Genomic DNA, 22,679 nt, shown 5'->3' with positions numbered 1-22,679 from the left:
TCTTGAGAAGAAGATTTTTAAAGATTTTCCCTATGTATTCCTATGTAAAACTTTGATAGCCTACTGTGGCTCCACCCTACCCCTGGGGGTCATGATTTGAACAAACTTGAATCTACACTACCTGAGGATGCTTCCACATAAGTTTCAAACTTTCTAACACAGTGGTTCTTGAGAAGAAGATTTTTGAAAGATGCCATAAATTTTTCATGAATTCGCAATTATCTCCCCTTGGAAGAAGGCGTGGCCCTTCATTTGAACAAACTTGAATCCCCTTCATCCAAGGATACTCTGTGCCAAGTTTGGTTGAAATTGGCCCAGTGGTTCTGGAGAAGAAGATGAAATTGTGAAAAGTTTACGACAACGCCAACGACAATGACGACAGACAACGGACAAATTTTGATCAGAAAAGCTCACTTGAGCCTTTGGCTCAGGTGAGCTAAAACTTCTGGATCTGGGTGAAAAATGTCTTTCCTGCTATCCTCAGCAGTTCCAGTTGTAGTTGAATCAATGATGACATGTCATGTAACAAGCTGAAAATCCAAGTGAATCATGGTCTGCGTGACCACCTTGGAGCAACTAATAGTACTCTGCAATTGAACTTTGACACATAGTCTAGAATTCTAGGAATCAGGACTATCGAGGGAAAGCATCCCTTCCCATGATATTGACAAGCTGTCCATTGCCCATACTTGGGGATCTGTCTGCCAAGAGCAGTGCATTGGCAATTTGTAATTAATTGCTGATAATAACTAGCACATATATATGCATTTTCATCTCCTCTGGGCTCCAAGTACCCTGGACCAGTGACAGACCAAATGGGAGAGCCCTGAACTGAAAATGTTTCCCTAAGAATTTGAAGTGGAGATATTTCTGGTGAGATTCTCTTACTGGAATGTGATTGTAAGCATCCTTCAAATCCAGGGAAGTTGTGAAGTCCCCTGGCTGAAGAAGCATCTTATAGTGTGAATGGAATCAAGTTTGAAACCCTTGCACACTACCAACTTGTTCAGTGGCCTTTAATTCAGAATAGGGCAATATCCTTCCGTTTTCTTGGGGACAACCAAAAAGGAGATGTAAAAAGCTTGACTTCTTTGACTTACGGGAGCAGGATTTATTACATTCTTTTCTTTTGGCTTTTAAATCCTTTGGAACGGGAACATTTTCCCCTCAGTTGAAAGGAGGAACTTGAGTGAATTCTAAAGCATACCCCTTTTAAATTACCTCTAAATCCCAATGGTCTGAAGTTATTTTGTGCCATTCATGTAAAAAAAAGGTTTAATCAACCTCCCACTTGGGGTGTCAGTTCTGCCTCCCTCAAGGCCCTAGGTTCAAAAGGGTTGATCTACTGCCTGCTATGGTGAATTAAAACGTTCACCAGATTGCTGCTTGTTTCCATTACCTGAACTTGAACTGTATCTGAATTGATTCTTTCCTTTATTCATATAGGGTTTACAGGACTTAAAATTACTGGAACCCCCTCTAAACTGTTGTCTATTGTGGCCAATAGCACTCGCCTGTTGCTGATTGCTGTAAGTATTATTCTGGCTCATCTTGCTAAAAGGACCTTTCTTTGGTGTGAAACTGAAAGCGTTCATAGACAAGTAAGTTTGAGCACTCTTCTGTGTTCTAACTTTATCTACCACCTCCTGAATCCCCTCCCCAAACAGCCAGTTAGAATTTAGGGGCATAGCTTAAAGCTCAGACTCAAAAGGAGTTGAGCCAAGCTTTGTATCCTTTACAATATTAACTGTCCTGGCATGATGCTGCAAAGTGCAACCTCTGCCCATATGATCTAATGCATCCTGAGATACTTCAAAAGCTTCATTCAAGGTAGCTTACTTACCCTAAACTTAGGCTGAGCCTTCAACTTCATGGGCTCTATAGCACACAAAGAAGATTGTAATGACATTCTTTGAGAAGGGTCAAAGCACAACTTAGGGGCAGATTCATTTTAAACGCCCTGGATGACAGCCATGTCACCAAAAGCTTTGTACAGGAGAGATTCCTGTAGCTGACTTTTTTTGGTCCTGTACAAGGAAGACACTAGATCTCCCTTACTGTAAGGAAGAGAATGAAAATTCTGACCATTGGTCTCTAACTAGTGTACTGTAGATGGGGATGATTTCGTGTCCATCTCCTCTCCTGAGGCTGAACTCGAAGTTACAAACAATAATGAAGGGGGTTTGGGCCTCTTTTCAGCCTTTTTAAAACTTTTAGATTCTTGGTCTTATAATCATCAACTGGGGCAAAATAAAAATGTAGTCTGGCTCTGAGTTACTATCTGAAGACTTGCGTAAAGATTGCCCTGAAACAATAGAAGGCGCTGCCATGTTTTGGTGCAGAGTTGAAGCTAACCAATTTCCAGGCCCTGAATTGTTGCAAATTAAACCACATATGTTACATGGGATAGGGATATGGTTGGTAAAAATATTCAGGAGGTGTCTAATGGTGCCGAAGTAGCACCGGAATAAATGGTGCACGGTGTTGTTGGCCCATAAACCTCTATGGAGGAATTTCAGTCGAGCCCTGGCCTGACTGACCTATTTTCCTACGTTTGACTTGCACACCTGAACTTTCTCGGCTTTGAGAAAAAGGTTGCTGCTTTTTAGTTTGACATCATGTTTCTCGCTCTGAAGAGGCGTCGGAAGAATCTGTTTGTCTTTGTCCTCTTTACCCACGGCAATGCAGGGTTTTCTGAGTGATCTTTAGAAGACATAATACAGCAAAATGAACACCAAATTTTAACTTACCAAGTGTCAAGTAAATAATGCACTTTACTATCATGATAAAATTATCACTGATAAATCTAGTTAAACAGTAATAAACAGTTAAAAAGTTGAGCTGATGCTAGACATTGCCTTCCAAAATGGCGAACCACAGAGAAAAAACTCAAGTTATAAGGCACATGCGTGGAAGTAGGGGGATCTCAAGTGAGCATTTTTTCTCTGTGGTTGAGTCAAGGTACTAGACAGGGAAAATCCATAGGTTATATAGAGATAAGTATCACATGTGAAGCAAAGTAAAATCACAATTATCAAAACTTCAGCTATCCCTAAGCTTATACACTTATTTTCTGCCCTAGCTGCCAGACCCCCAAAAGATCTTTTGGATGAAATAAATATTTTTCAAATTCATTTGCATGGCGATACAAGACAGAAAAATTATGTTAAAAGAAATACACTGATTGAGAGATATGAGGATGGTGGCTTAAATATGCTACATTTCTCATCATTCATTTCATATACCAAGTTAAAATGGGTAAAGAGGTATCTGACCAAAAATGAAGGCACATGGCAACATTTGCTACATTGCATTTTTCACTTAAAAGTGTTGATTTCATTTTTTATTTATCTCAAGGGAAACTTCAAGAATTTCTTAAAATCATTGATAATAATTTTTGGAAAGATTGAAAGAGGTTAAGAGAAGTCCTGAACATGTATTAGATTATTAGAAATTTTGTGAATGTCAAAAAGTACATGGGAATTTTATACAAAATGGGTTGGAAAAAGGTGTCAAGAACCTGAATGACCTAGTGTCAAAAAAATAAAATGTTTCAATGAAATGAGCTTCTTGAGCAGAAGATTTTTTTCCCATTTATTCATTTCTAATAATTTGATCCCCCATTGCGGCCCCACCCTACCCCTGGGGGCCCTCATTTGAACAAATTTGATTCTACACTATCCGAGGCATGTCAATATCTACCCATATCGAAAATGAATACAAAAATAATACAAGAAAAAAATACTAAAATAATACAAAAAAGTATATTTTTAATGACCAAATTTGGAACCCTCTAAATCTTGGTTCCAATTTAGGTCAAAAATAATAGACTTTCTAAAAGCCAAACACAGAAAAATATATTTTTAATATACTTTATTTTTTCGAAATAATACAGAAATGATACACATGACCTGTAAAAACGTATTGTTTTTGTACTTTTGTATTATTTCTCTATTTTCCTCTCCAAAGTATAAAAATAATACAGTCCATAGAAAAGTATAGAAAAAATACAGAATGTATTAATTTTGTATTAGCATATATTATTTTTGTATTTTTTCACCTTTAAGAATTAAAATACAAAAAAATATAAAATATATTAATTTTGTATCACATATATTATTTTTGTATTTTTTCATCTGGAACAATTAAAAGTACAAAAAAGATATAAAATATGAAAATAATACAGTACACAAAAAGTATGAAAAAAATATAGAATGTATTAATTTTGTATTAATATGTATTGTTTTTGTATTTTTATCAGCATGAAGGATTGTATTTCAAAAATATCAAAAAAGTACAAGAATGATAGACAAAAAATACATTTAAATGCTTAAAATAATACAGTTTTAAAAACTACAAAAATGATCATGGGCAAAAAATTGTTATTTGAAGAAAAGGGGTTGGAGATCGAGGTTCTTAACAGCATCTATTGATTGTTATTCAAAAATCTTCTATTTATTTGAAATATTTGTTAAATAACAATTTAAGTAACTAAGTCAGATTACCTTTAATGTACAAATAGCTAATTAAAAAGTAATTAATGTGGCCAGGCTACTGATTCAGCTACCAATTGTAGTCTTTCTTTTTACATATAATCTGCTCTTCAATAGTCTTGATCTTTTTCACAAGTTTAACTAATCCTGTTTTCTTTGTACTTTTACCAAATGTTTCAATCTTCTCTGCTTTTGTATGGAAAAAGGTAGAGGAGTATTTACTTTGTTGCAGAAGTCCATCTTCAAATCACACAACCTGTCATCTCATCTGACTTCATCACTGTGAAATATAGAACAGAATGATATAATAATAAAATTAATAATAAAATTTAATGAACCATTACCTCAACAAAACACACATTTTCACATCCAAAATAATTCTCTATAGATTTTGTTTAGTTCACACACCTGCAATACTTTCTTGAGAAGGATCTTCTTCCTCCACGACTAATCAGCTTTTCTTCAATGTTCTGCTGACTAAAATTAACAATAATTATAAATTGAAATTCCAAAAGATCCAGCAGAGTTCACCAAATTCCATACAATTGTACCATTGAAATTACTTTTCTTTAATCTGGGGTTTCTTAGGGGACAACCATTTGATTTGACAATCTGGATAAGAAAAAGAGGGGGGGGCTGATTTATAAAATATTTTTAAAAAATATTTGTAATAAACAATCTGTCCTTGTAAATGTTGAAAGAGTAAACAAAATGTGTACCCCAATGTTATTTAAATAAACTGCCCCCTCCCCGAACCCCCCCCACCCCGAAAAAAAAAATTTGAGTTTATACAAATTACAGAATTGTTTTTGAAGGGAAATTATTTTGTCTCTGGTAAACTTGAAAAAATTGGAATGAATTAGAACTAGGAAGCCAAAGGCTTGAAAATTACCCCTTTCTTCCACCCCTCCCTCCCCAATCAGAATTTATCACAAAAACCCTTGTTCCCCACATGGCCAATAACCGTACTATTTTATCTTTCTACAATACTACAAAATGGGTAAAAAAAGGCATTCTTTGATCCTCTATCTTTGTACTAAGTTAGTATTTAAAAAACTGAAACTTTAATGTGCTAAAATATGCATAATCTTACCGCAACTGTCATTGTTTACACCAGAAAAGTCCTGATATGATGCCTAAAAAACGTCAGTCTCTTTATGTATTCACTTTCCTTGGTTCATATATATGATCCTGTTTACCATGATTATGCTGAACTTCTGTTTTTCGATCCATTTTACTCGCGAGCAAATGCTAGTTTATTCAGAATCACCTCCAGCTTTCTCAACACGTCCCGGGAAGAATTTTCAAAATGGCATGGGTGAAATATTGTTGACCAATCAGAGAACAGTACGGAAGAGTTTTAAAATCTGACCAATCATATTGTGTCATATATACGAAAATTACCGATGTTGAGATCGGAACAGTTAGAGAAAACATATTTACATGGTTTTAAATATCTTGAATCAAGTGAACAAACCTAAAAATATGTTAGAAAAAAACGATGTTCAATTTAATCATCAGAATCATTCTTTTATTCCTTATGGAATTTACCGATTACGAAACATTGTTATTTCTAAACTGGTATTGCCTGTCTCTATCGTTCGAAAGAGACAGGTGACTACCGCCATCTAAGCCAGGAATTCCTGGCTTGATTGATGCGCCATCTATCGCCGCTGCTCTACGCCCTGGCATGGGAAATAATCACAATAAACTGATAAGCTGCGGCTATCTGCAGAGTCTGAGTCATCCTAAACCGATGAATGTTTAAAATGTGTCAGTTTCAATTAACAAATGTTGCAGTTTTCTTTTATCCAAGTAATGTATGGTATGTAATGTGATAGGAGCTTCGCAAGCTAATTAAAATACCTTCAGGGGAAGAGAAATGTGTGAGTGAAATCAGGGACCTATAGGCCTAATACTAAGTAAGTATATAGGTCCCTGGTAAAATGTTAACACTTGTGTTAAACAAAATCTGAAAAAGGGAATATTTGTATTGTATGTGGAAAGTATTGTGACCATGTTAGATTGATTGCATCAAAAGCAAATTATAACTAGTGTCAATACTTTTATGATTTGTTTCAAAACATCCCTCACGGTTTATTTTTTTCCAATGCAGCTTTTGTACGCATGGAGAATTTAAGGTAACGATATACCGGCCGGTATCTCTGCACTCTGTAATCTGTTTTGGTTTCCCCGACACATTTAAATTTCTACATAGGCGAGAGTTTTTATCAGCCAATGAGCGCAGCCAGCAGAGGGCTCTTTACATTACTGGTCACCTGTCTGTATATCGCGCATATCAGACAGGCAAGCCAGTCTATGTTATTTCCGGTCATCATTTCCGCTGAGAGCAGCCATTTTTATATTCAAGTTGACCTGTGAAGTAGACCATAAAGTTCAAATATAATGATCAAAACGAGCGGGAGATACATAAGATATAGACTTTTTGACGGACAACTTAACTCATACGTACGGTACCAGAGATTGAAATAATGTTTAAAAACTATCCTTTACACCAATTTCACATTTTCTATATTATTTCATGAAATTCTTTCGTAATAATTTCTTATTTAATTTTTTTTTTTTAAAAGCAGATAATTAAATAGTTCTATTCCATGTAATTGTAATACATACTGAATTAAATATAACGTATACTAAACTGATTTGTATAGTCAAGAAAACATCGTAGGTACTGTAATTAGTGGAACTCTCCATGTTGTTGTTGTTTTTTTTTGGTTGGGATGTGTTTTCACAGGTAAGTCATATTATTTCTTTGAGTAGTATAACATGTACTAGTCTATTGTTAGCCTGCAGGTGGCCACCTGTGCTGTTGGCGATATTTGTAAACACTTGGTTGTAAACACACTGTAAAATTTTCAACACAAAAGAAAGTCTGAAACTCTGAAACTTCAAAATTTACCGCGTGTTTACAAGTATCATGTACTGCACAGGTGTTCCCTTAGACGTATCTATCCCTTTCCAAATGACAATTTCACACCTAGTAAAGACATGTTTTATAAATGAAATTGTTTAGTTAACAAATTTAAACTACTGAAGTTTTCTGTTCTATATAGCAATTAAATATAATGTGAATAGTATAAAAGCAACCTTTTATAGCAGTGGTCTTAATTAATAAAATCTGAGAAAAAATATTAATTCCAACAGACTTATTGCAAGGACATTCTGTAAATTTTACTAAGTTCAAAGAAATACAAATTTCAGTAAAAGAAAACACTAAGTCCAAAATAAATATAAAAAAAAATACATACTGACTGTATAGTATTTTTTGAAAAATTATTAAGTCCAAATTTAATACAAAAATAATGCAGACTAACTGTATGAAATTTTCTGTAAAATTACTAAGTTCAATTTTAATACAAAAATAATACAGATTAACTGTATGTAATTTTCTGTAAAATTACTAAGTTCAATTTTAATACAGAAAAAATACACTTGAAAAAAACTAAGTCCACAAAAATACAAAAATGATATACTGAAAATAATCTAAGTCCCAAAAAATACAAAAATAATACCCTGTAAAAAATCAAAGTCAGATTTTAATACAAAAATAATCTACCTATTTTTTGGTGATACAAAAAAAAAAAAAAATATTTTTTCTGTATTAATTTTAAACAATACGAAAATGATTGTATTAAAAATATATTAAAAATATACTTTTATGTATTATTTTTTGATATTGGTAATCATGGCTTTTCTGTTCTTGAAAAAAAGATTTTTTCCTTAATATTCCTATGTTAAACTTTGATCACCCATTGTGGCCCCACCCTACCTCCTGGGGTTATGATTTGAACAAACTTGAATCTACACTACCTGAGGGTGCTTCCATTTAAATATGAATAATCATGGCTTTGCTGTTCTTGAGAAGAAGATTGTTAAAATTTTTTTCCTGTATACTAGCTCTTATAAAAAACATTGATCACCCATTGTAGCCCCATCATATCCCCAGGGGTCATGACTTGAACAAACTTGAATCTATACTACCTGAGGATGCTTCCATTAAAATATGACAAATCATGACTTTGTTGTTCCTGAGAAGAAGAGGTGAAAGAATTTTCCTATGTATTCCTACGCTAAACTTTGATCCCCCAATTGTGGCCCTACCCTACCCCTGGGGTCTTGATTTGAACAAACTTGAATCTACACTATCTGAGGATGTTTCCATATAAGTTTCATCTTTCCTGGCCAAGTGGTTCTTGAGAAGAAGATTTTTAAATGATGCCATTATTTTTTCACTAAATCCTAATTATCTCGATCCCCTTGAAAGAAGGCGTGGCCCTTCATATGAACAAACTTGAATCCCCTACACCCAAGGATACTTTGTGGCAAGTTTGGTTGATATTGGCCCAAAGGATCTTGAGAAGAAGTCGAAAATGTGAAAAGTTTACAGACAGACAGACGCCGGACAAAATGTGATCAGAAAAGCTCACGAGCCTTCAGGTGAGCTAAAAAAAAATACTAATTGGGAAACTTTCCTAGATAAGTCACTCTCAGAAAAAGACTGGAAATTCTATTTGGTAAATGCATCATTATGCACAAAAAAGACAAAAATAATGTATTTTTAATATCGAGTACTGATGAATTATAATGCTACCAACTCTTCATTAAGGTCAAGATCTAATAAATAAAAGATGCCTATAAATTTCTCAAATTTGAGAAATAAATTCCTTTAATGATGCTTTTTAACTTAAGCTTGGTCAAATAAGGTGTTTCGGGGTGTAATTTGTAGGTAAACAAGACGAAAAAATCATATTTTAAACTGCCATTTTCCAAAAAAAAAATTAAGAATACCAGTCCTGAATAAGGAAGTTTTTTTTCATATCAGACAAAGGAAATGTATCCAGATTGCCTACAGGCTCTCAGAAAACGGCAATTTGTATGTTCTTGGCCTCTTCTCTAAAATAATATTAAATTGAATATAGATATCGAGATTACTTTTCACATGATTTGAAATTGAATTCCATGAAAATACTTTATTTTCTTCATAAATCTATTAGAGCCGTAAAGTACGGGAAAAAGAAAGTTGAAATTGATTATGACGTCATAATGGATCTAGCAACAAAAAGTTAGTCTAAAGTCATTTACTAGATCTTGACCTTTAGTTAAACTGTCAGAAAATAGTTTATGTACATTCTGTAGTAGTGAAACAGAGACAATAATTCACTTATGAGGGGTATTTGAAAAGTTCTGAGAACTGATTGATAAAATATTAACCGTTAAACGGAAATAACTGAGTTTGATATCATTGGACAGATCACAAAAATATACACATATTGTGATGTCACTTTGTAAATTTTATTACGTAATAACTCCGAAAATGACGTCAGAATCTCGAATGTCTAGCATACTGACCATAAAAATGACGTAACAAGAGACACAATTTCAGTGAAGTGAAATTTTAAAGTCAACATTTGTTCATTACTCGGATGCACGCTAACGGACACAACTACCAGTTGGTAGAATGTTAACATAGACTAAAGTCTATCATATGGAGGTTATATTCAGGACCTCCTATAGTTCTGAGGTGGTTTAAGAGTGTGTCAAACATAGCATGTTATTATCAAATCTCGCGCAAAATATTGGGTAAAAAAGATGCTGCTGTGAGAAAAACACAAAGTTTAAAACCACAGTAGAATAGTGGACAGTGTTACAGAATTTGCTGGCATTAATTCGTCAGGTGTTTTAACCAATTATGCAGAAACAATAAGCTCAAGAAAGGTTAAGCTAAAGATATCCCATATTTTCTCGTAAAAACCAAACTGGCACCATAGTTTTAACCCCACTGTAACTTGATATGTTTGAAAATTTTAAATCATGGAAAATAAATAAGATTGTACATGGCAATGAAAGTCATATTTATTTTTTTTGAGTCAAAAGTCAAAAGCAGTAGTGAGTTTTGGATTGCCGAAGTTGAAATAATATGAAATAAAATACGCAAACTTGTCCCTGGGAAAACTTTTGTATGTCTTATTTGTAAACGGTAAGAGTCCTGATACTCGAGATACATTTGTGGAAAACTGCATTATTACACTTCAGTTTTATACAGAATATGTTTTGTTTAATTCAGTGGAGAGCTATATAATAGACCGAAAATCCAGCTACATCATATAAATAAAAATCTTTTATAAACGCCTAAGATAACATTGCTGTGCTTATTAACCAAGCAAAAAAATATATATAATGAATTGCTGACTTACAGTACCATTTTGATAGTCTTACTCTACATCCATGCAAATTTTCTTTGAAATATCTTTTTAAAGAAGCCTTTGACAGCACTTTTTTGATGTTCTCATGTGGGCAAAAACACGACTTTTCAGTATGCAACACATTCGAGATTCTGACGTCATTTTTGGAGTTATTACATCATAAATATTTAAGAAATGAATTTAATTTTTGAAGACTCATGAGGACATGAACTATGACACTTCACACCTGCATATTTCATGAAGTGCGTTAGCACTACGATAAATATGCTGGCGTGAAGCGTTGTAGTTCAGGTACCTCATGAATCTTCAAAAATTAAATTCATTTCTTATATTTACATTATTTTTCTGATGATTTGCCACAAATAACGCCACTCAACTGTCATTTTTAAAGCAAAACAGTTTGCACTATAGTTTTGACATCAAGTAAGGCATTATGACGTAACAATGGAGATATTCATGCCCATGCATGATAGTTCATGAGGAAATGAACTGTATTCTTATTTGTAAAGAATGATAGGGGAAATTTATTGGAAATGTAAATATAAGAAAATGACGTTCATATAAGTGCAGATTTTCCAGCTCTTTTCAATGGTATCAAACTTATCAACTTCTGTGAAATGGTTGATATTTTAGCAAGTAGTTATCAGAACTTTTCAAATGCCCCTCATATTTTCTGATTGTGCATATATGAAATATGAACATAACGAACAGTATTCAATCTTGAAAGTCCAATGAAATATTAAAAATTTGAAGCAGAGCAAACATGGACCTCAAAATTTAGAGGTGGGATCAGGTGCCATGGAGGAGTGAGCATCCCCTGCTGGGTGCTCCTTGCCATGATCGGGTAATAATGGAGAAATCTGTTCAGTGTATAAATAATGGCCTAACAATATATGTGACTGAATTTTGGAATAAATTTGTATAATGATTTAATGTCATTGAAAAAGATTATAAAAATATCCAAAAGAATTGTTTTACTTGGTAAAATATTTATTGATGCAGTAAGGTTATTTAAGTATTAATAACCTTTTAAGTATTATAGAAACAGAGAAAATTATTGTGAAAATATTTTTCAATGTAAGAACAAAATACTTAGTAAATGGGCCCTCTATGATAATGTGTACAACAATGTGTACAACAAGTGATGAAAAATCAAAGTTGTATTTTCTTTATCTTCACCTTTTGGTATAACTTTTTTGTTTTTGGATAAATTGCATGATAAACTGTTATATAATAACATTTATGTGCATTAACTTATTAAACAGAAAGTGCACCAGCTTTGCTAGTGTGTGTTAGTATGGTGTTAGTGTGGTGGTGTGGGTGTAATTTGTTTGGTATGTGTTTATTTGTATAGATGTGAAAAAAGGCTTCAAAATGAAGCATTAACAATACCAGAAGTCTCTGATGAGACTGTAGCTCTACTGGTTTTTACTTAACAATAGTAGAGAAAGTATCACTTGGACTTGAAACTATGGCAACAGCAATAAATAAAATAATGATCCTTGATTTGTCTCTTTATGTGTTGAGTTTTATTGCAATTAAACAAAAACTGCAGTAGCAGTAACATTTTGACAGAATTTCACAGAAATTTCTAGTTTTCATAACCAGGGCAACACTTCACAAAATCAAAACCAATACATAAGAATATGGATCTTAATGTAGTCTACTATATTGAAATCAGACCGAAACTGTAGGAGGCATAGCATTTTGAAAGAATTTCACAGAAATTTCTGTTTTTTTTGTAACTTTAATAACTCCAATCATTGAAATCCAAAAAACAAGATATAGAATTATGTATCTTAGCATAGTCTACTTGTGTATCAAGTTATACTGTAATTGAATTTAAACTATAGGAGGAGTAGCATTTTAAAGAATTTCATAGAAATTTTTATTTTTAGTAACCATGGCAACACCAATCATTGAAATCAAAAACCCATATACAGAGTTATGTATCTTAGTGTAGTCTACTTGTGTACCAAATTAATTTGAAATCTGAGTAAAACTGTAAGAGGAGTAGTGTTTTGTTTACAGATAGACAGACAGACAGACAAGCTCTTTTGGTCTCTGACATGTATAGCTAAAAAGGATTATCAGTATCAGATGGATGTTAATAAATCTTGAATTAAAGAAGTTAAAAAAAGAATTCTCCCCTTGAAAGAGATAGTGGCACTTTATTTGAACAAATTTGAATATTCTTCACCCAAAAAGAATACTTTGTTGAAAGTTTGGTTGAAATTGGCCCTGTGCTTCTTGATAAGAAGTCACAAATGTGAAAAATTTACAGATGGGCAGCTGGACGCTGAACAAAAATTCATCAGAAAAGTTCACTTGTGCCTCTGGCTTAGGTTAGCTAGAAATGAAATGAAATATTGCAGAAGAATTAAGGCAAAAACTTTTAATATGGAATTCTGCCTTCTTTTAATTTAACCCCCCCCCATATTTTATTCATTTTAATGTTCTTATCTTTAAGTGCAAAAAGGTTATACAGCACCCATATTGTTATTCTTCACAGGATATATGATACAATAGGATACACGCATGATTCGATAGGACTAACACGATATAATAGGATGCGTGCACGATATGATAGGATACACACACAATAGGATAAACACAAAACACGATAAATGCAAAACACAATAAAAACAAAATACCATAAACACAAAACACAATAGACCTGATAAACAATTTTCACAATAGGATAAACACAAAATATGATAGGATTGTTTCAAAATGTGAAACATTTTTGACAAAAAGGAATTCTTTCCCGATGGCTGAAATAAGCTTTTTTGATCGATATTTGTCCATTGTCTGTCGTCCTTGTTGTCATAAACTTTTCACATTTTCATCATCTTCTCAAGAATCACTAGGCCAATTTCAACCAAACTTGCCACAAATTATTGTTGGGTAAAGGGAATTCAAGTTTGTTCAAATGAAGGGACATGCCTTCTTCCAAGGGGAGATGGTTATGATTTCTTGAAAAATTAATGGCATAATTTAAAATTCTTCTTCTGTAGAACAGCAAAGCCATGATTGCTCATATATAGAAGCATCTTCAGGTAGTGTAGATTCAAGTTTGTTCAAATCATGATCCCCAAGGGAAGGGTGGGGCCATAATTGGTGATCAAAGTTTTACATAGGAATACATAGGAAAAATCTTTAAAAACCTTCTTAAGAACAGCAAAGCCATGATTGGTCTTATTTATATGGAAGCATCCTCAGGGTAGATTCAAATTTGTTCAAATGATGACCCCTGGGGCTAGGACAGGGCCACAATGGGCGATTAAAGTTTTACATAGGAATACATAGGAAAAATCTTGAAAAATCTTCTTCTCAAAAACAGCAAAGCCATGATTGGTCATATTTATATGGAAGCATCCTCAGGTAGTGAATTCAAGCTTTTTCAAATCATTACCCCCCAGGGGCTAGGATGGGGCCACAATTGGCGATCAAAGTTTTACATTGGAATACATAGGAAAAATTCTTTAAAAATCTTCTTCTCAATAACAGCAAACCAATGATTAGTCATATATATGAGGGTTGTCCCAGAAAAATGCAAACATTTTCAATATTTTTTGTTTCACTGACGTGATAAAGTTAAAAATTTGTATGCACCATAATCAACATTTTTTTTTTTACATTATTCACAGAAATTTCAATAAAATATCTCTATAATTAAAATTTTTATCTTTGATCAACGAATCATTCAAATTTATAGATGTTGGCACAACACCAACACCGATGACATAAAAACGTAGCTTGTGGAGTTTTTTGAATTTGTTCAGGAAACATGCATCTTTAATTTGTTTGAAGCATACATTCAATTCTGCATTTAATTTTTGCTTTAGTTATCGAGTATCCATTTCATATATGGGATGCTACAGTTCAGAATAAATCAAGGAATTAATTCTTTTAATAGACAATTTCCCAATCATGAGTCTATAACTGCTCTCATAGTTAACGGCGGGCTCCACGTATGACATCCAGCTCTAGACTTTTCAGTTGTCATTTTTGTAGGTCTACTAAAAGCTTCTTCCATCGGATAACTAGTCCATTCATCTTTGAACCTCTTTTATTATGTATAAACCAGTGTTCGATACATGCATTTGTGTAGTTCCCTGGTTCCCAGCTCTTTTCCCGTATGAACAGGGGTCATATCTCGCTCCACACAGTACTGAGTGATAATTTGGTGCACCGTTTTTGACAATATCTAACAAATAGCATTAGTGCCTAGAATGTCATTTTTTGTTATTTATGATGTCGGAGTATATATTATTTACACACGAGTACTCTAGATCATACAGTTTCTACGGATGTAATTTTGGTTACATTATATTTCCGTATAGCCTGATAAGAAAGAAAACGTCGCTGTCAATGCAATTTTTTTAAGTCAAGAAATTGCCGTGCGCCGGCTGCGATATTTAACACCCTTTAAATGATGTTTCTAAATGCATATAACATTACAACCTTATATTATTTAGTCAAAATGACGAAAATAACATTTCCCAACAATGTGCAGGGGTAGACAAATAAAATTTTTCAGTACTTGCCCTTGGACAGGTTACCATCGTAAAATTACTTGTCCTACCAAAAAATATCCTTGTCCCACCTTTTTCTTCATTAACACATAATTAAAGCATTATCGTTAAACATTAAATTATTTCTCAACTTATACACTACATGGGGACCAAACTAGACACAAAGTCACTTAATTCTTCCACTGAAAAATTTAGGGTACAGTACAGCTCACGAGTTTTTTCCACCCCACCGTGGAAAACACACAGTGGAAAATACCCCATGTTACACCGTGTACAAAGTTCCACTGTGTGTGTATATTGCGATTACACCAAAGACGCACCGTGTCACACCGTAGACATTACCATTTCATCGGGTGACCCTCCGTGTTCCATCGTGCAAGAAAATTACGAAAGAAAATGGTTTGTTTATAAAAATAATTTTAGAATTGAAATCATAGGTATGTTGGTTTAATTGCTAGAAAGAAATCGTAAATGAAAAATTATTTAATTCAAACAGCTCACTATCAAACATGTAAGGTTGTAACATATTTTATATATATTATACTTTACTGGTGAAATGAAGAAAAAAGGAATCATAACTCTCCATGTCGTAAATTTGTCTCTCTTTCGTTGATTTTAATTATCATCAAAATGCTATTTTTGAAAAGGATTAGAATAAATCCTTAACTCTTTACCTACCACTGACGGATATATCAGCTTATTTTATCTCGCTTATATTCGCAGTGACGGATAAACCCGTCAGATTTTACTACACGCTAATCCGCATTGGCGGATATAACCGCTGTAAACAAATACCTGCGCATTCGTACTGACTGAAATATCCGCATTTTTACATATGTTACGGTAAGTCTGATTGGTTAGTTTGAGGGAGGACCCCAACTCAGAACCAATGAAAATCAGTTTAAGGAAAGGCTAATCTGTAAATTGATACGTAATGTTTCCATATTAGGCAGTGTTATCAATATATAGAAAGGAGATTCCCAGCGCGTTGTTTATAGTTCTAGAAGCAGTTCAAAATGGCGGAAAACATACTCGACATATTTCTATCGGACAGTGATTCTGATGAATTTGAGGGATTTACAGAAGCAGATATTGAAGCAGTAGAGAGAAGAAGTATCGGTAGTGATATTTCTCTATCTGATTTTGAGGATTCATCTTCGGAAGAAGAGTCAGAGGAGGAAATAGACGACGCGACCTGGTCACGACAGTTACACAAACCAAACGTGACTGAATTTACGGAGGAAGTTGGCCCGTCTTTTGTGCTGGACGAGGACAAGAAAGAATTGGATTTTTTCTTGAAATTCTTTCCTACAACCTTGATTGAAAAAATTGTGGAAGAAACCAACGGTTATGCTGCGAGATCAATCGTCACACGACCCGACAAAATTTGGGTGCCTACCACGATTCCCGAGATGATGGCGTTCTTAGGAATTCACATCATTTTTTCAGTCCTTGGAGTGCCGTCATATACACTGGCGTGGAAATCAACGTGGCCATTTGAAATACCCAGTATTCCAACCATCATGACCAGGACTCGTTTTGAAAGAATCTCAAAATATTTCCATATGAATGACACCACACAAAACCCAGCCCGAGGACAACCAGGACATGACAAATTGTGTCACATCAGGCCAGTTATTGACAAACTCTCTGAAACTTGTCATGAAAACTATCATCCCCACAAAGAACAATCAGTTGATGAAGGTATGATAGCTTTTAAAGGAAGACTGTCCTTTAAACAGTACTTGCCAGCCAAGCCAACTAAATTTGGGATTAAAGTGTGGGAACGAGCATCACCAAAAAATGGATACGTGCACGAGTTTCAAGTGTATACGGGACGTGTAGCTGGCGGTCGTACAGAAGAAGGATTAGGATCTCGTGTTGTGAAAGACTTGACTCGGAAACTTGTTCACAAGTCTCATGTTATTTACATGGACAATTTCTTCTCAAGTCCCGAACTATACGAACAGCTGTTACGTGAAGGTATTTACTGTTGTGGAACCGTTCGAGTGAACCGTCGTGGCATGCCAGAGGCCATAAAGAGTGCGAAATTAAAGAACAGGGGTGACAGTCTAACAATGCAGAAAGGAAATCTTGTAGCCACTGCTTGGAAGGACAAAAAAGTTGTTACTTATCTAAGTACAAACTGTGACCCTACTCATGAAAGGATCGTGCAAAGGCGTCAGAAAGATGGAACTAGAAAAGATGTGTCAGCTCCTAGTGTCTCAGAACTGTACAACAAGTACATGTTTGGAGTTGACCTAGCAGATCAGAAGAGGATGCAGTACTCTACCTGCAGAAAGGCCAAAAAATGGTACAAATACTTGTTTTGGTTTTGTTTTGACTTGGCCCTGGTAAATGCACTCATCTGTATGCAGGAATCGCCCAACCACAAACTGAGGACCAAAACAAACAAAGAAAAAAAAAGGACCCAACTGGACTTCAGAAAGGCTTTGGCCCAGCAAATGATTGGAGACTTCAGGGGTAGCAGAAAACGAAAGGCCCCAGCAGTAACCGGAAATTGTGGCCTTGCCCACTGGCCCATTCAGTTTGAAAAGCCAGGACACTGCAAGGGCTGTGCAAAACAGCAGAAAAGGCATGAAGTGTCAACTGGATGCAGGCAGTGCAACATCAGACTTTGTATTAAAAATGACTGTTTCTTCAAGTGGCATCAGGAACTTTTAAGATGAAATATATGCAGAAATTGTACATTTTTCTTGGAAAATGAGTGTTTATGTTGTAAATAATTGAGAACTGTGAAGTAACTAATTGGTCATATTGGACAATATTCAGAAAATGTGAAATTTAAACTTTTAAGATTATAAAACACTTTTGATTTTTAAAATATTCCAAATAATAAATGAGATAATGAGCTTTACACATGTGTACTATTTATTCCAGCTGCAAATTCTTGTAGCTGCAAAATCTGTCTGGTAATTAAGCCTCACACTGCTCCTGCGGTGAAAGATAAGAGCTGTGTGTGGTAGTGAACTACAGCAGCAGCACTGGTAGATAAGAAGTTAAAAAGGACAGGTAATACATTAAATAGGCTTATGTAAATACTGTTTTTTTTTTAACATGTCCGTGTAGAAATTATCCATAAAACTCATTATGGAAAGGGGGGGGGGGGGCTGTTATTACATGTAGGAAGAGCACATAATACAGTATGCTTGCTTTTATTTAATGGTTTGAAAAATCTCCGCTAAGTACTAGTAAAATATAAAATCTTCCATCTACTTTTTCATATCTCCTATGCATATGCTTAGTTAGGCAGTGAACCTATTAACAATTATAGCAGACTTTTTTTTCATACACGTTATGGAAGAAAACTGTTTGGCTTTTTACATCATTGTTTAACATAGAACATATTGTAGAAATATCATTTTCATAGAATAGTATCATTGGAAATTTTTTCCATTATCGACATCATTGACAATTGTTGAGCATAATTATAACGTTTTACATCTTATCGTTTACATATTGTGATTATTCTTGGCGACAAGTTTTGTGAAAAATGCTGTGCCCATAATGCTTCGATCTGTACACAAAATGCAAGTTAAATATTAAGGTTTATATTTTAACATAATTCTGAACAATTACAAACAGACACAGATGAAAAAGTGGGGCATCTTCAATACCTGTATATCAACATTTCATATTTTCTGATGGGCTGGGCAGAGATTTACTCATTACTCAGAGACTACATCGGGTCTCATCTCAATATGGGTTACATTACGGGACAGAAATTTAAGTCAATCTTTTCATAGCTATTTTTTTTCATCTGATTCAAATTAAATTAAACAATATATTTTCTGTGTCGTATTTTGATGGTAGTAATTATTTACATATACACCACCAGTTTCTACAGTAATTTATAATTTAAAGAAACAGTACGTCGGATAAGATAATCAATTGACAATTCCACATGGATTTCCTGAGCATAGTACAAATGCAGAATATTCCTTTCTTATTTTTTTTCTAAATTTAGATTTAGCTTTTGTTTTACAAACAAAATAATCTTTAAGAAGATATCTTCCAAATAACACAAGATTGCTGACTGCATGGTAAAATTCCGTTTTTGTTAAATTCATTGACACGTCAGTACAATATTGAAAGTAGGAAAATGCACGCTGCAGATGATATGCATTTCAATGATATTTATTCTAAAATCTTCAATGAATTATTTTAAAGTAATTTCAAACCACTTAACGTTGATTAACCAGCACGGAGTTCCCCAGAGCAAACGCACCGTGTCCCACCGTGTACACACCGTGTAGCACTGTGTGCTAGCTTAGCGCTGAAAACAAAACATCAAAGACACCGACATTTTTCAAAGTCCACGCAAAAGCCTGGACCAAGGGTCCACCGTGGCCGGTGTTTTCCGGAAGATACTCATGAGCTGTACTGTAAGTCTTGTTCCAGAGGGATTTCTTAGCTTGTGCGGAGATGATTTATATACATGTACATAGTTTTAACAGTTCTCTGTATTACTTTAACATCCCAAAAATACTCAAAGAGAAAAAAAAATGACGTCAAATCATTTGATGATTTCCAATTGCAAGGCATATGAATATCAAGCGTTAGAATCAAAGTTCACATTGTCAACTTACAATTTCTCAACTGAAAAAAGTTATTTCATATGCTGCATAATATGCATACATGATCACAGTTCAGTATTTTAGAAGTAAAATTTTACATTTAAGATTCAGATTTTTTTCTGTATTTTCAATGGTATTTGTAAAGTCAAAGTTCCAGTCTATTTTCTTCAAAATTCTTTAATGAGGTACAGTGGCTTCCATTTTATCGGATAGCGGTTTAACGAATATTTCGGCTATTTCAATATAATATCAGAGCACAAAACCATTTCTTATATATTTATTAATAATTTCACCTGATATTCTGATGAGAAAATACTGGAATTTCGTTTTATCCGATACAAAAATTTGGACTATCATAGTGTTTTTTGATAATCAGCACCTTGTTCACACCTCCAACTTCGTATGTGAAGCCTTTGTTTACACAGTTTGACACCAATTACCTTGACTGGCTTGAGTACGACAATGAGGGGATTAGTTACGCCTGGACGCACACAGGCACCTTACCTGTGTCAATAGTGGGCATAGTAAATAGATATGTTTTGATTACAGTTGTGGTGATCAGCTTGGGTTCAATGATGCACTTGTTAATTATGACAATTATTTGCAATTTTTTTGGCGTGAAATTTTAATTATTGAACTGATTAGCTTGTGTATGACAATTTGCTTGGATAATGAAATAAACCTATTCAATCGTTTAACTTGGTCAATTGGCTTAATATTTATTCACTTTTCAGTGCAAAATTTATGGTAAAAATTACAAATGGCTCGTTCTATAAAAATACGTCTCAAAATTCATACCATCTTTCTCCACATGGCTCTCAAAATCTCTCTTCAGCAGACAAGAACGAGACTGGTAAACTCACACACAGTATAAAATATGTAACCGTATTAAAGTAACAAATCAAAAGGAAACAATTACATATATTTAATATTTTTGTTTATTTTTAATTTACAATCTATCCAGGGAAAAATAGTTTACGGTTATTAGTCAAGCATTTAGTCTACTTCCGTTTCCAAAATGGCGACCGTCGAAGAAGGAATGAAAACATGTGCTGAAGAAAGATGGCAATAACTATCAAAGAATATATTCTATACGTCAATTTATTTGAAAAAAAATTCATATTAAATTCGTAAGTAAGTGAAATAAATTATTTTTAGTAAAGTCATTAAGTAAACATGTCAAAAGAAAACGAAAGTGCAAGCTTGAAATTTGCTAGCTACGATGTATTATCAATACATGTAGCTCTATACATCTGTCTTTGGACTCGGTATGGAGCAATCGGCTATTCTAATTTTCGGCTATTCGGATAAAACTAGGCTGACAACTTGACTATTCGATAAAACGGGAACCACTGTATTCCCTATTTTTTTAAAATTAAAAATAATGTGTATTTATTTAACTGAAAACAGAAATATTATACAGTATTTGATTATAAAAATCACCATTGCATGCCGATCATGACTTTCAGTGATCGCCAGTCCTAGCCAATTTTAATATCAGTATAAAATGATTGTATTCACGGCATGAATTTTACATTTTTACAATACCTAAAAAGGTCTAAAATTCTCTTCAACATGGAATCGATAGCTGCTATGTTTTACGTCTTGTGTATATTTTAACTACACATGAATGGATAAATTCTAGAGGAGTTACGACCGAGTATTCGATGTAGTGATGGACAGCAGCGAAAAACAGGTGCTCTACTGTGATTCATTACATTTCAACAGCGATAAAACAAACAATATTTGATTTTTTGTTAACTGGAGAAGCACTTGTCCACGGGCAGGTACCACTTATCAAATAACTTGCCCGCCAAACAAAATTGGTTGTCCCGGGCATCAGGCAATGCTATTTGTCTAGCCCTGAATGTGCCAAAAATGAATATTTATGGTCAGGTAGTTTATGAGATATTAAAAAAGTTCGCAGTTTTCTGGGACAACCCTCTTATATGGAAGCTTCCTCAGGTAGTGTAGATTCAAGTTTGTTCAAATCATTACCCCTTGGGGTAGGGTTGGGTCACAATGGGTGATCAAAGTTTTACTTAAGAATACATAGGAAAAATACTTAAAAACCTTCTTAAGAACAGCAAAGCCATGATTGGTCATATTTATATGGAAACATCAATAGTAGTGTAGAATCAAGTTTGTTCAAATCATGACCCGAGGGGTAGGGTGGGGCCACAATAGGTGATCAAAGTTTTACATAGGAATACATAAGAAAAATCTTTAAAATTCTTCTCAAGAACAGCTAAACCATGATTGGTCATAATAATATAAAAGCATCCTCAGGTAATGTAGATTTAAATTTCTTTAAATCATTACCCTTCAGGAGAATAGAGGGGCCATAACAGGGGATCAGAGTTATACAAAGGAATATAAAGGATATTTCAATAAAAATTTTCACCTTACAAACAGCAAAGCCATTATGTGTCATATTTATTCAAAAGCACCCTTAGGAAATGTAGATTCAAGTTTGTTCAAATCACATCCCCCTCCCCTCCAAACCACTTTCATATTTAAACTTTTCAATACTGAACTGATTTCTGCTTTATCCTAGCCAAAGTGCTCAGGTGAGTGATGTGGCCCCTGGGTCTCTTGTTTATTATACTGTATGTAGTATGCTTATTTCAAATACTTGCAAAACTGTAAATCTTTATGAAAAATTACATTAAATGTATTTTGATTAAACATTTGTGTTAACTATGCTTTGTAAAGGAAACCTGTTTATTTCTTTTTTTTTTCAATACTTTAGTTGATTATCATCAATTTCAAACTGTAACAGATAAATTCCACTCAATGGTGGAAATTTTTCTTTTATTTGTGTCA

The 22,679-nt window shown here is 34.0% G+C and overlaps 2 protein-coding genes across 2 annotated transcripts in view; one reads left to right on the top strand and one right to left on the bottom strand.

Moving 5' to 3' along the window:
• Positions 1-22,679, bottom strand: part of LOC133206146 (probable ATP-dependent RNA helicase DHX37) — a 725,850-nt gene that overhangs the window by 241,460 nt on the left and 461,711 nt on the right. The gene's annotated exons all lie outside the window — the stretch shown is intronic.
• LOC133206021 (piggyBac transposable element-derived protein 4-like) lies at positions 16,167-18,133 on the top strand. Its single transcript, XM_061341926.1, has one exon. The coding sequence runs from the start codon at positions 16,272-16,274 to the stop codon at positions 17,943-17,945; it is 1,674 nt and encodes a 557-aa protein (XP_061197910.1). The 5' UTR covers positions 16,167-16,271; the 3' UTR covers positions 17,946-18,133.

The sequence above is a fragment of the Saccostrea echinata genome, unplaced genomic scaffold, assembly GCF_033153115.1.
Source record: "Saccostrea echinata isolate AGI-Se365-2 ecotype Australia unplaced genomic scaffold, CSIRO_AGI_Sech_v1 ptg000054l, whole genome shotgun sequence".
Lineage (NCBI taxonomy): Eukaryota > Metazoa > Mollusca > Bivalvia > Ostreida > Ostreidae > Saccostrea > Saccostrea echinata.
This window is presented reverse-complemented; position numbering and strand designations above follow the sequence as displayed.

What these genes read in the sequence shown, in the direction of transcription:
- LOC133206021 (XM_061341926.1), top strand. Translation starts at nt 16,272, where the DNA reads ATGGCGGAAAACATACTCGACATATTTCTATCGGACAGTGATTCTGAT.